Source organism: Rhinoraja longicauda, chromosome 5 (assembly GCF_053455715.1).
Source record: "Rhinoraja longicauda isolate Sanriku21f chromosome 5, sRhiLon1.1, whole genome shotgun sequence".
NCBI classification, from domain to species: domain Eukaryota; kingdom Metazoa; phylum Chordata; class Chondrichthyes; order Rajiformes; family Arhynchobatidae; genus Rhinoraja; species Rhinoraja longicauda.
The window spans coordinates 32019066-32033084 of NC_135957.1; the positions used below are offsets into that span (position 1 = coordinate 32019066).

Sequence of the window (14019 nt, forward strand, 5' to 3'; positions counted from 1 at the left end):
CCGATTGTCACACATTTTATTGCATGTATGTCTAGAGACTGTAGAATTGATTGATGTGATTTTTGTGGGGAGAAGGCAAGAGAATGTTGTTAGGAGGGAGAGATAGATCAGCCATGATTGAATGGTGGAGTAGACTTGATGCGCCGAATGGCCTAATTCTGCTCCTATCACATGAACATGTAGGAAAATAACGGCATATGCTGGTACATATCAAAGGTATCACAAAATGCTGGAGTAACTCAGCGGCCCAGGCAGCATCTCAGTAGAGAAGGAATGGGTGACATTTCGGGTCGAGACCCTTCAGACTGATGTCAGGGGAGGGGGCGGGACAAAGAAAGGATGTAATTGGAGACAGGAAGACTGGGAGAAATGGGGAGGGGAAAGAGAGGGACAGAGGAGCTATCTAAAGTTAGAGAAATCATTGTTCATACGCTGGGGTGTAAGCTGCCTAAGCGACATATGAGGTGATGTTCCACCAATTTGCGGTGGGCCTCACTATGACAATGGAGGAGGCCCATGACAGAAAGGTCAGACTGAGTGGGAGGGGGAGTTGAAGTGCTGAGCCACCGGGAGATCAGGTTGGTTAAGACGGACTGAGCGAAGGTGTTGAGCGAAACGATCGCCGAGCCTGCGTTTGGTCTCGTCGATGTCGAGAAGTTGACATCTGGATCAGCGGATAGATGAAGTTGGAGAAGGTGCAGGTGAACTTCTGCCTCACCTGGAAAGACTGTTTGGGTCCTTGGATGGAGCCGAGGGGGAAGATAAAGGGACAGGTGTTGCATCTCCTGCGGTTGCAGGGGAAAGTACCTAGGGAGGGGGTGGTTTGGGTGGGAAGGGACAAGTGGGCCAGGGAGTTACGGAGGGAATGGTCTCTGCGGAACACAGAAGGGGGAGGAGATGGAAAGATGTGGCCAGTAGTGGGATCCCGTTGGAGGTGATTGAAATGTTGGAGGATAATTTGTTGTATACGCTGGCTGATGGGGTGGAAGGTGAGGACAAGAGGGACTCTATCCTTGTTACGAATGGGGAGAGGAGGAGCAAGAGCGGAGCTGCGGGATGTAGAGGAGGCCCTAGTGAGAGCTTCATCTATAATGGAAGAGGGGAAGCCCCGTTTCCTAAAGAACGAGGACATCTCTGATGCCCCAGTGTGAAACACCTCATCCTGGGCGCAGATGCAGCGTAGATGGTGGAGTTGGGAGTAGGGGAACATTTTTTTTACAGGAGACAGGGTGGGAAGAAGTGTAGTCTAGATAGCTGTGGGAGTCAGTAGGTTTGTAGTAGATGTCGGTCACTAGTCCGTCTCCTGTGATGGAGATGGTGAGATCCAGAAACGGTAGGGAGATGTCGGAGATGATCCAAGTATATTTAAGAGCAGGGTGGAAATTAGTGGTGAAATACATGAAGTCAGTGAGTTCTGCAAGGGGACAAGAGGTAGCACCAATGCAGCCGTCAATGTAGCGGAGGTGGAGTTCGAAACTTATGATTGGTTTACAAGATGAGAAAATTTAGCCACAAGGCTAGATTAGAGAAGTTAGGGTTCTCCTTGGAGCGAAGAAGGTTGAGAGATATTATTGACTGTGATCAGCCATGATGGGCTTTGAAAAGGTGAATAGAAGGAAGAACAGGGACAATATGTGTAGGAAGAAACTGCAGATGCTGGTTTTACACTTAAGATAGACACAAAATGCTGGAAGAACAGGGGGCACAAGTTAAAGTTGATGGGCTATAAATACAGGAAGGATTAGGACACAATTAGGACACATCTTCCTCGACCGTAGAACCAGCCAATCCCCATCGACCAACACACTCCTCCGCCTAGCAGAGCTGGTTCTTACCCTCAACAACTTCTCCTTTGACTCCTCCCACTTCCTCCAAACCAGAGGCGTAGCTATGGGCACTCGCATGGGCCCTAGCTACGCCTGCCTCTTTGTCGGGTACGTCGAACAATCCCTGTTCCAGACGTACACTGGCCCCATCCCCGAACTCTACCTCCGCTACATCGACGACTGCATTGGTGCTACCTCTTGCACCCATGCAGAACTCACTGACTTTATACACTTCACCTCCAATTTCCATCCTGCCCTTAAATATACCTGGACTATCTCTGACATCTCCCTCCTGTTTCTGGACCTCACCATCTCCATCACAGGAGAAAAACTAGTGACGGACATTTATTACAAGCCCACCGACTCGCACAGCTATCTGGACTACACTTCTTCCCACCCGGTCCCCTGCAAAAAGTCTATCCCCTACTCCCAATTCCTCCGTCTACGCCGCATCTGCGCCCGGGATGAGGTGTTTCAGACGAGGGCTTCCGAGATGTCCTCGTTTTTCAGAAAACGGGGCTTCCCCTCCTCCATTATAGATGAGGCTCTCACTAGGGTCTCTTCTACATCCCGCAGCTCCGCTCTTGCTCCCCATCCCCCCACTCGCAACAAGGACAGGATCCCCCTCGTTCTCACCTTCCACCCCACCAGCCAGCGGATCCAACATATCATCCACCAACATTTCCGTCACCTACAACAGGACCCCACCACTGGCCATATCTTCCCATCCCTTCCCCTCTCTGCGTTCCGCAGAGACCGTTCCCTCCGCAACTCCCTGGTCCATTCGTCCCTTCCTACCCAAACCACCCTAACCCCGGGCACTTTCCCTTGCAACCGCACGAGATGCAACACCTGTCCCTTTACCTCCCCCCTCAACTCCATCAAAGGACCCAAACATTCTTTCCAGGTGAGACAGAGGTTCACCTGCACCTCCTCCAACCTCATCTATTGCATCCGCTGCTCTAGATGTCAACTGATCAATATCGGCGAAACCAAGCACAGGCTCGGCGATCGCTTCGCTGAACACCTGCGCTCGGTCCGCATTAACGCAACTGATCTCCCGGTGGCCCAGCACTTTAACTCCCCCTCCCATTCCCAGTCTGACCTCTCTGTCATGGGCCTCCTCCAGTGCCATAGTGAGGCCCGCCGGAAATTGGAGGAGCAGCACCTTATATTTCGCCTGGGCAGTTTGCAGCCCGGTGGTATGAACGTCGACTTCTCCAACTTCAGATAGCTCCTCTGTCCCTCCCTTCCCCTCCTCCTTCCCAGAGCTCCCTCTATCTTCCTGTCTCCACCTATATCCTTCCTTTGTCCCACCCCCGACATCAGTCTGAAGAAGGGTCTCGACCCGAAACGTCACCCATTCCTTCTCTCCCGAGATGCTGCCTGACCTGCTGAGTTACTCCAGCATTTTGTGAATAAAAGGATTAGGACACGTTTCTTTATGCTGGTAGTGATCAGAAGCTGGAATTTGCTGTCTAAAGGGTGGAAGAAACAGTCAATAGGACTTTGAATATATACTTAAGTGAAAGTAATTTGCAAAACTGTATGGAAAGAGCAAGGGGAAAGGGATAGCACACAAGAACTGACAGACTCAGTGGGCTAATTGGCCACCTCCTGTGTTGTGACATTTCTATGATTCTGTGAATTCTCCAAAGCACAATGGATTTTCATGTATATTTAAAAGCCAGTTGCTCATTGTTTTCTTTTCAACATATTCTAGGAACAAGGAGAAACAGCACTACATCTTGCTGTAAGATTAGTGGACAGGACATCACTTCATGTAGTTGATTTTTTAGTGCAGAATAGGTAAGCATTTTTTCATAAACATTAAAACCAAAGCCTGCTTCTTCGCAAGCAAGTAAAGGTGATGTGGATAATTAACTGCAGAAGCCGTGGGTCGCTACTCTGCAGAAAATTTGTGCTCCAACTTGCATATCTGCCATTTCTGTCACTACTCTGCTGTGTTGTCTTGATAGATGACAGTAACATTAATCTATTCTTATCTGCTGCTTTGTATATTTGGCAAACCAATATAACTCATTATGAGAATCTCAAAAAAAAGTTGCCCACTTTCCATGAGGATGGGTATTGATAACTAGAAGAGATTTTGGTGAAATATTTATACTATATAATTACTCAGACCATTTGGCCCGATCTTATAAAAGATATGATATAATATGTTGCTGATATTACTTTAGATGTTTGTATAACATTATGAAAAGGAAATCTCATCGATGCATATCAATACTGTATTTGGTTGTCAAATGCTTGAAAGTAATATTTTAAAATGTAATCCTGTGTATGAATTTGTCATGTTTGGTCCAACAGCGGGAATCTTGACAAACAGACTACTAAAGGCAGTACAGCATTACACTACTGCTGTCTAAATGATAATGTGGAGTGTCTTAAGTTGCTTTTGAGGGGCAAAGCTTCCGTTGAAATAGGTATGTTGCTTTAAAATCATGTTTTGTATTTAGTGCTTGAGAGTCCCATCCATAATGACTAGGCATTGTTTAAATCCTTGTATAAAAAAGAAAAGGATACAAATGCACATCAGGTCATTCAGCATCCCAAAAGAGAGAAAAATAAGTTCATGGTTCATATAAACATCCTTTAGCAATGTTTAGAAGGGAAGACAAGGCATGTGAAGATCAGGTGGACAAATTTCAGGTCAGCCTCAATCTGACCATACGAGTTGTTAATGACTTTCAACAGTTTTTGCATTTCAGTTTAAAAGTCTGATCAAAGCTTGATTTACGGTTGTGAATTTACATTAAAAACAGCACAAACAGGAGAGCGTTATTCACTTTGAGCTGCGGTCATGTTTAAGATTAGAGTTAAATCAGTTTGATTTCTGTCGATATAAATGCATCAAACTTAATAGAATTTATGAATTCTGAAGTTCTGAATTAAAGGAATGTAATAATTAATTGGACCATGTGAAATAAAATGGAACTGCTTAGGGATCTTAAAATTTAGGGAAGGGTGTGGGAGGGTGACCAGAGAAAGATGGCTCCTGTTACTTGGTAATAATGTATATAGATTGTGGATTAGCACAGGAAGAATGAAGGTGTGAGGAGGATGGAGGGGACACAATCATTATTTTCTCAACTAACTGTTGAAGTACAGAATGTTCAAGTGGCCTTGCTTTATGCAGTGACTGCTAGTGATAAACATCTGAAAACACTTCAATAGTTATTTTTGCAGCAGTATCTAAATGCTTTCTCCTGTATTCCTTCTTAATAACAGCTACACATCTGGTTCTATTTGATGTATTGGATTTGCACATGAGAAAATTACACAAAGAATAACCTAACCTGCAGGCTAATGGTGTAAGCTGAACATTTTGTTAGACTACAGTTTTAGAAACCATGAAGACTATGCTTATTGGTTTCTGTAAATGCATCATTCTGTAATTTGACCCAAACTAGCACACAAAATAAACTAAAGCTGAAAATCAAGTCTTGCTAAAGCACATTTAAACTGATTTAAGCAGATCTAAACTAAATAAAGTCTCTCAATTGAATTATATTTTACAAAAACATGTATATTCAAGATTTTGCAGCTCAATATATTAAAAAGTGCTGAAATGCTAATTGCAGATTTCAGTTAATCGTATATCAATGGTGCTGAGTTTTCAACATCATATGCTGCAGCATCTAAAATGACAAATTATACTTAAACAGAATATACTTAATAGATTGTGTTCTTTCATTTTAGCCAATGAAGCAGGAGAAACACCACTTAATATAGCTAAACGCTTAAAACATACTCAATGTGAAGAGGTGGTACGTTCTATGTTTACATTATTCCTATACTAAAATTATCGTAAGATGTCTATTGAAACTTTAATAAACTTCAAAAATGATTTGGTTTTGCAGCTTATACAATCATTATCAGGAAAATTCAATGCCCATGTACATGTGGAATATGAATGGCGATTGCATCATGAAGATTTGGATGAAAGTGATGATGATATTGAAGACAAGGTAGAAATGTGACATTCAACCACAAACTAAATACAATTTCTTAGCATACTTCCAAACCTCTTATCTTATTTATTTCTATGTTTATGAATTAAGCCAATACAATGCTCTTTCCAGGCAGTTGTCCCTCTACTTTTGATGCCCTGGCACTATCGAACATTACATTGCAGAAATAAGTCAGTTGCTTTTCCAGATGCATTTCAGATATGATCCTGAGTGTTGGACATTTCAAAGCATTTCAGCTCCAAATTCATAAAGTATCTGATAAAAATAATTGCATATGTATTGCCACAACCCTAATGGAATTCTGAACATTTTTTTTACACTGACCATACTCGATAGCACTGCAGGTAAATGTAAAATGTTATACATTTATGCAAATGATGCCAAGTGGAGGAATGTGTTGAATTAGAATTGTTAAGCCTCATTTCAGCTCTAATAAAGCCTATCTTTTTCAGCAATCCAGTCCCAATCGACCGATCAGTTTCTATCAATTATCGTATCAGTCAGGGTTAAACCTCCAGCCTCCAGCTCCTCATGCAGTCCTGACAAAAGATTCAGCTTTAAAAGACAAACAGCGACCATTCATTGCAAGCATGCTGAATAATGATACATATGGAACTGTACTTGGCTCCAGTCCTCCTCCTTCTGTGACTAATGCTCCTCCTCTTCCACCAAGGAATATCAACAAAGGTGAGTAATTTGTGTCTGAGGAGTATTGGTACTTATTCAATACTTATGTGATTTAATATGCTTGTCCATTATTATTTTCTATTTCTATCACGTTCTGGAAAATTAAATGGCAAAATTTTAATAATGGAGGAATGGCTGAATAGTTGAAGAAAATTGAGTGCACTTTGACACTGGCTTCAACCCACTGAACTCTGGGTTCTACTCCAACATATTGGAGTCCAGCATATTGGGCTGCGGACACATATGCCCCTTGTTTTTTATAGCTATTTAAATGCTAACTGCTCACATAGGTCATAAACTGAATTGAACTGAACTATACTGATATAGGTTGAGAAGGAATGCTTTATCATATGGGTTGTAAATTTATCATTGCTGCTTTGGGACTGTTGAGGGAGCAGTAGTTGGATATCATGGACCAGCTGCTCTGAGAATACATGAGAGGAGTTAAGACATTAATTAGAGAAATTGTGATGCTGTGACAACCTGAGAAGAAGCCTGTGTATAGACAGGCGAAGGGAGTAACGGTTAACTTAGCATTACTTTTTCACCTCGATAAACAGTGGAATATTCTCTGCTGTGGAGATTGATAAAGAGTAGTAAAAATCCTAAGGCTTGTCATTGTTTAAATGGTACACAAAACCTGTCCAATCACAGTGCCTAGCGATACACGTTCTGATTGTGACAAGTTAGTTTAAAATGTTTATTCAGAAAATACTTTGCATGGAAAAAGATGCTCATGACATTTGGAAAATTGTAAAACAGAATCTGTGATGCACAATGCAACCCGAGTTTAATTTTTCTGTGTTTTGAATTTAGTTCAAACTTCGGTTCCTGGTGTTCAGACAACTACATCGTCCAGTGTCTGGAAATCTGCCTCACATGGAATGGATACTGCAAGTAGGCAACGATCTGCTTCAGATCCACCAAATCTTCATCCGCCTGTACCACCAGTCCGCATTACATCAACAACAGCAAGTATGCGTTTGACCGCTAATATTGTGGTCACCTTTGTTAAAGATAGGATAATTAATTAAAATGAGACTTTTTAACAACTTTCTCTTATGCTGTTTTTACTGGTAATGTGATCCAAAATGATGTTAGCTCAATTGATTAAACGTCAAACTTAACTACCCGGTTATCTATGTTGGTCTTAGCAAGGCCTACGTGTTCTGCTAATCTGGAAGGTTAGATCATGCAGGATTCGGAGTAAGGTAACCAATTAGATATAAAATCGGCTTGGTGGTAAGGGTTAGAGGGTAGGATGGAGTGATGCTTTTCAGATTGGAGACCTGATGCCACTGTGGCCAGAGCTGGGTCCACTGTTGTCTATCATCTATATTAGGATGAGAGGGTAGTTGCCATGGTTAGTTAGTTTGCGAATGACATCAAAATAGGTGGTATTGTGGACAATGAAGAGGATTGTCTAAGATTACAACAGGATTTTGATCATCTGGGAAAGTGGGCCAAGGAATTGTAGGTGACATTTAACTCGGACAAGTGAGAAGCATTAAATTTTGGAGTATTTGCATGGTAAATGGTAGGACCCTGGAGAATGCTATAGAACAGAGAGACCCAGGAGTATACATACAGACCACTGAAAGTGGCAACATAGGTAGGCATGGTAGAGATGAAGCCCTTTGACGCACTTGCCTTCATTCGTCAGGACATTGCGTAAAATAAAAGACAAAGTGCAGGAGTAACAACGGGTTTGGCAGCATCTCTGGAGAAAATGTTATAAGTGATGTTTCGGGTTGGAACCTTTCTTCAGACTGAATGTGGTGGGGGGAGAAGACTGGCGAAGGACAAAGACTGGCAAGTGATAGGTAGATACAAGTGGGAGGGGAGGGGTTGGCATAGGCAGATGGTTGGATAAAGGCCAGAGATGAAAAGACAGTAGGTGTGAGATAAGGATAGAAGAAGTGTGAATTATGAAGTCAGAGGAAGAAAAAGAGTGGAAGAGAGGGAAGGGATGCACATCCAGGTGGGGCATTGGGAAGACCTGGGGTGGGGAGGTGGAAAGAGGGGGAAGGGAGGGGAGAAGGAGGGGTGGGTTTGTGTTTGCTATCTAAAATTGGAGAATTCAGTGTTCATTAGGTTGTAAGATACCCAGGTGGAATACGATACGAGGTGCTGTTCTTCTAGTTCCTACGGTTTGTAACCTCTTACTGGCAATGGACGAGGCCCAGGCCGAAAAATCAGTATGGGAATATCAGTATCAGGAAGGTGGGTTAAAATGGTTAGCAACTTGGAGATCCAGTAGATCTCCACTCCTCGCTTCCAGTTTTTTCCCCACCCTCCTCCACCGCAATCAGTCTGAAGAAGGGTCCCAACCCGAAACGCCACTCTCCATGTTCTCCAGAGATGCTACCTGACCCACTGAGTTACTCCATCACTTTGTGTATTTTTTTGTAAATTAATATCCACAATTCCTTGTTTCTCCATTGAGTACAATACTTGGGATGATCATGTACAACTGTATAAACATAGAAACATAGGAAAATAGGTGCAGGAGTAGGCCATTTGGCCCTTCGAGCCAGCACTGCTGTTGGTGAGACCACATTTGGAGTATTGTGTGGCGTTTTGGCTGCCCAGTTATAGAAAGGATGCTATTAAGCCGGAAAGGATTTAGAAAAGATTCATTGGGATTGGAGGGCTTGAGTTGAAGGAGAGACTGAATAGGCTGAGGCTTTTTCCCCTGGAATGCAGGAGACTGAGGGGTGACCTCCTGGAGGAAGTGATAAAGCTGGGAAAAATGACAAAGTTTAGAAGACAATTAAACAGGTACGTGAATTGGAATAGTTTAGAAGGATAAGGGCCAAACAGAGGCAACTAGTACAAGCCCAGATATGCAGCTTGGTTGGCATGGATGATTTGGACGGATCTATTTTCATACTCTGACTCTAAGGTCATCTGCTTATTTCAAATTGAAAGCTGAATGAAAATAAATTTTATTGCTCTTTTTTTAAAGAACTGATCAATTGTAACCTAGCAAATGGCCTACTAGTAAATGTACAAATTATTTGCAGATGGTGTTTGTTTGTAACTGTGAACAATCTGTTCTGCACATGGTTCCGAATCACAAAACATAAATCCCTTAACCACAGTTGGTGTTGGTTTGGGTATCATCCAGTTAGTTGATGAGGAGCATTTGTTACCAACTACTTAAAGTAATGATTTAAAAACAGAACTCTCCTGAAGAAAACTTATTTGTAAAATGTTATAATCTCGTTAGTATCATCAAGGACTCATCCACAAGCACCTGAGTGGAAAAAACTCAGTGTTCCTTATATTCTAGCTATTCCATTCACCTTTTCACCTTGCACTATCTTTGGAAAACTTTGATCAGACATCATGGTAAAATAGTCTGCGATTCACTTTTCTAAAACCTTTATTTAATATGGCCCTTAGATTCACATCTTATAAATTCACATCATTCTTTTATCCATATCTTGTAACATCTCTTGGGCTACACATGCATGCAGAAGTGTCTGGATAATTTTTCAAGTGTTCAGAATATCTCCTATAAAAAAAATGATCCCATTGTGGGTTCAGTGATTTTGAGAGACTCTCACTTTTGCACGCTGTTGTCAAAATAGAGGCTGCGTGAAAAATTAAACCCTAAAGAGAAGTGATGTACAAACAGAATATATTATTCCAAGTACTTGCCCATATTATGACGATAAAAAATACTATAGTTAACATAAATCGTAGACACAAGATTGCAGGTGTTGGAAGCCGGAGCAAGAAACAAACTTGTTGCTCCCACAGCTACCGAGACTGCATTTCGTCAACCCAGTCCCTTGAAAGAATGCCATCCCTTTCTCCCAGTTTCTGTATCTCTGCAGCATCTGCTCTCAAGATGAGATCTTCTGTTCCAGCACATCTGAAATATCTATTTATAGGAAACATGGCTTCCCTTCTAATGTAGTTGATGGAGCCCTCTTTTGCAATACCTCCATTTCTTAGACATCTCTCACAGAGGCAAATTAGGGTAGTTATCCTGGTCGTCATATTTCATCCTGTTAGCGGAGTCAGGGGGTATGGGGAGAAGGGGGTACCACATCCAGTATATCATCCATCTTAGTTTTCACCAGCTGCAATTGGGTCCCACCACTAGCAACATCTTTTCCTTCCCATCCTTTTCCACCTTCCGCAGGGATCACTCACTCGTAACTTCCTGGTCTGTCATTCCTTCCCACAGTCTCCTTCCTGGCCCCTGGCGCTTTCCCTCAACCCCAGGCAATACAACATCTATTCTTACATTTCTTTCCTCATCCCCATCTTAGGTCCCAAACAGCCATCTCACATGAGGCAAAGAATCAAGCGCACCTCCTCCTTACCTACGGTGCCCTCCGTAATGTTTGGGACAACAATCCAGCATTTATTTATTTGCCTCTGTACTCCACAATTTGAGATTTGTAATAGAAAAAATCACATGCGGTTAAAGTGCAGCTTGTCAGATTTTATTAAAGGGTATTTTGATACATTTTGGTTTCACCATGTAGAAATTACAGCAGTGTTTATACATTCATAACAAGAGGAGTTGAGTACAGGAGCAAAGAGGTCCTTCTGCAGTTGTACATGGCCCTAGTGAGAACGCACCTGGAGTACTGTGTGCAGTTTTGGTCTCCAAATTTGAGGAAGGATATTCTTGCTATTGAGGGCGTACAGCGTAGGTTTACTAGGTTAATTCCCGGAATGGCGGGACTGTCATATGTTGAAAGACTGGAGCGACTAGGCTTGTATACACTGGAATTTAGAAGGATGAGAGGAGATCTGATCGAAACGTATAAGATTATTAAGGGGTTGGACACGTTAGAGGCAGGAAACATGTTCCCAATGTTGGGGGAGTCCAGAACAAGGGGCCGCAGTTTAAGAATAAGGGGTAGGCCATTTAGAACTGAGATGAGGAAAAACCTTTTCAGTCAGAGAGTTGTTAATCTGTGGAATTCTCTGCTTCAGAAGGCAGTGGAGGCCAATTCTCTGAATGCATTCAAGAGAGAGCTAGATAGAGCTCTTAAGGATAGCGGAGTCAGGGGGTATGGGGAGAAGGCAGGAACGGGGTACTGATTGAGAATGATCAGCCATGATCACATTGAATGGCGGTGCTGGCTCGAAGGGCCGAATAGCCTCCTCCTGCACCTATTGTCTATTGCCTATAGTCCCCCCATTTCAGGGCACCATAATGTTTGGGACACATGGCTTCAAAGGTGTTTGTAATTGCTCAGGTGTGTTTAATGCCTCCTTAATGTAGGTATAAGAGAGCTCTCAGCACCTAGTCTTTCCTCCAGTCTTTCCATCACCTTCGGAAACTTTTATTGCTGTTTATCAACATGAGGACCAAAGTTGTGCCAATGAAAGTCAAAGAAGCCATTATGAGACTGAGAAACCAAAATAAAACTGTTCGAGACATCAGCCAAACCCTAGTCTTCCCAAAATCAACTGTTTGTAACATCATAAAGAAGAAAGAGAACACTGGTGAGCATACTAATCGCAAAGGGACTGGCAGGCCAAGGAAGACCTTCACAGCTAATGACAGAAGAATTCTCCCTGTAATAAAGAAAAATCCCCAAACATCTGTCCGACAGATCAGAAACACTCTTCAGGAGTCGGGTGTGGATTTGTCAATGACCACTGTCCGCAGAAGACTTCATGAACAGAAATACAGAGGCTACACTGCAAGATGCAAACCATTGGTTAGCCGCAAAAATACAGTTTGCCAAGAAGTACTTAAAAGAGCAACCATAGTTCTGGAAAAAGGTCTTATGGACAGATGAGACGAAGATTAACTTATATCAGAGTGATGGCAAGAGCAAAGTATCGAGGAGAGAAGGAACTGCCCAACCTCTTGCTATTGTGGGCGTGCAGCGTAGGTTTACTAGGTTAATTCCCGGAATGGCGGGACTGTCATATGTTGAAAGACTGGAGCGACTAGGTTTTGTATACACTGGAATTTAGAAGGATGGGAGGGGATCTTATCGAAACGTATAAGATTATTAAGGGGTTGGACACATTTCATTTCATTTCATTTCATATATACAGCGCGGAAACAGGCCTTTTCGGCCCACCAAGTCCACGCCGCCCAGCGATCCCCGCACACTAACACTATTAACACTATCCTACACACACTAGGGACAATTTTTACATTTACCCAGTCAATTAACCTACATACCTGTACGTCTTTGGAGTGTGGGAGGAAACCGAAGATCTCGGAGAAAACCCACGCAGGTCACGGGGAGAACGTACAAACTCCTTACAGTACAGCACCTGTAGTCAGGATCGAACCTGAGTCTCCGGTGCTGCATTCGCTGTAAAGCAGCATCTCTACCGCTGCGCTACCGTGCCGCCCTACATTAGAGGCAGGAAACATGTTCCCAATGTTGGGGGAGTCCAGAACCAGGGGCCACAGTTTAAGAATAAGGGGTAGGCCATTTAGAACAGAGATGAGGAAAAACTTTTTCAGTCAGAGTTGTGAATCTGTGGAATTCTCTGCCTCAGAGGGCAGTGGAGGCCAATTCTCTGAATACATTCAAGAGAGAGCTAGATAGAGCTCTTAAGGATAGCGGAGTCAGGGGGGTATGGGGAGAAAGCAGGAACGGGGTACTGATTGAGAATGATCAGCCATGATCACATTGAATGGCGGTGCTGGCTCGAAGGGCCGAATGGCCTACTCCTGCACCTATTGTCTATTGTCTATTGTCTATACCACCTCATCTGTGAAACACGGTGGTGGGGGTGTTATGGCCCGGGCATGTTTGGCTGCTGAAGGTACTGGCTCACTTATCTTCATTGATGATACAACTGTTGATGGTAGCAGCACGATTAATTCTGAAGTGTATCGACATATCCTATCTGCTCAAGTTCAAACAAATGCCTCAAAACCCATTGGCCGGCGGTTCATTCTACAGCAAGACAATGATCCCAAACATACTGTTAAAACAACAAAGGAGTTTTTCAAAGCTAAAAAATGGTCAATTCTTGAGTGGCCAAGTCAATCACCCGACCTGAACCCAATTGAGCATGTCTTTTATATGTTGAAGAGAAAACTGAAGGGGACTAGCCCCCAAAACAAGCACAGAATAAAAATGGCTGTAATACAGGCCTAGCAGAGCATCACCAGAGAAGACACCCAGCAACTGGTTATATCCATGAATCACAGACTTAAAGCAGTAATTGCATGCAAAGGATATGCAACAAAATACTAAACATGGCTACTTTCATTTACATGACATTGCTGTGTCCCAAACATTATGGTGCCCTGAAATTGGGGGACTATGTATAAACACTACTGTAATCTTTACATGGTGAAACCAAAATGTATAAAAATGGCCTTTATTGAAATCTGACTGTGCACTTTAACCACATTTGATTTTTTTCTATTACAAATCTCAAATTGTGAAGTACAGAGGCAAATAAATAAATCATGGGTCTTTGTCCCATATATTACCCCCAAACGCTGTCATCTATTTCTATCTGTCCATCCTCCTAAGGCCCTCTCTGTTCACCTCTCA

At 42.8% G+C, this 14019-nt stretch overlaps 1 protein-coding gene across 1 annotated transcript in view; it reads left to right on the forward strand.

The window, feature by feature from the left end:
* asap2a (ArfGAP with SH3 domain, ankyrin repeat and PH domain 2a) overlaps nt 1-14019 on the forward strand; it is a 125927-nt gene that overhangs the window by 101203 nt on the left and 10705 nt on the right. Inside the window, exons 18-23 of the mRNA XM_078399241.1 lie at nt 3550-3635; nt 4158-4273; nt 5550-5617; nt 5711-5818; nt 6274-6508; nt 7325-7483. Of these exons, the coding sequence (XP_078255367.1) occupies nt 3550-3635; nt 4158-4273; nt 5550-5617; nt 5711-5818; nt 6274-6508; nt 7325-7483 (772 nt within the window). The remainder of the gene's footprint in view (nt 1-3549; nt 3636-4157; nt 4274-5549; nt 5618-5710; nt 5819-6273; nt 6509-7324; nt 7484-14019) is intronic.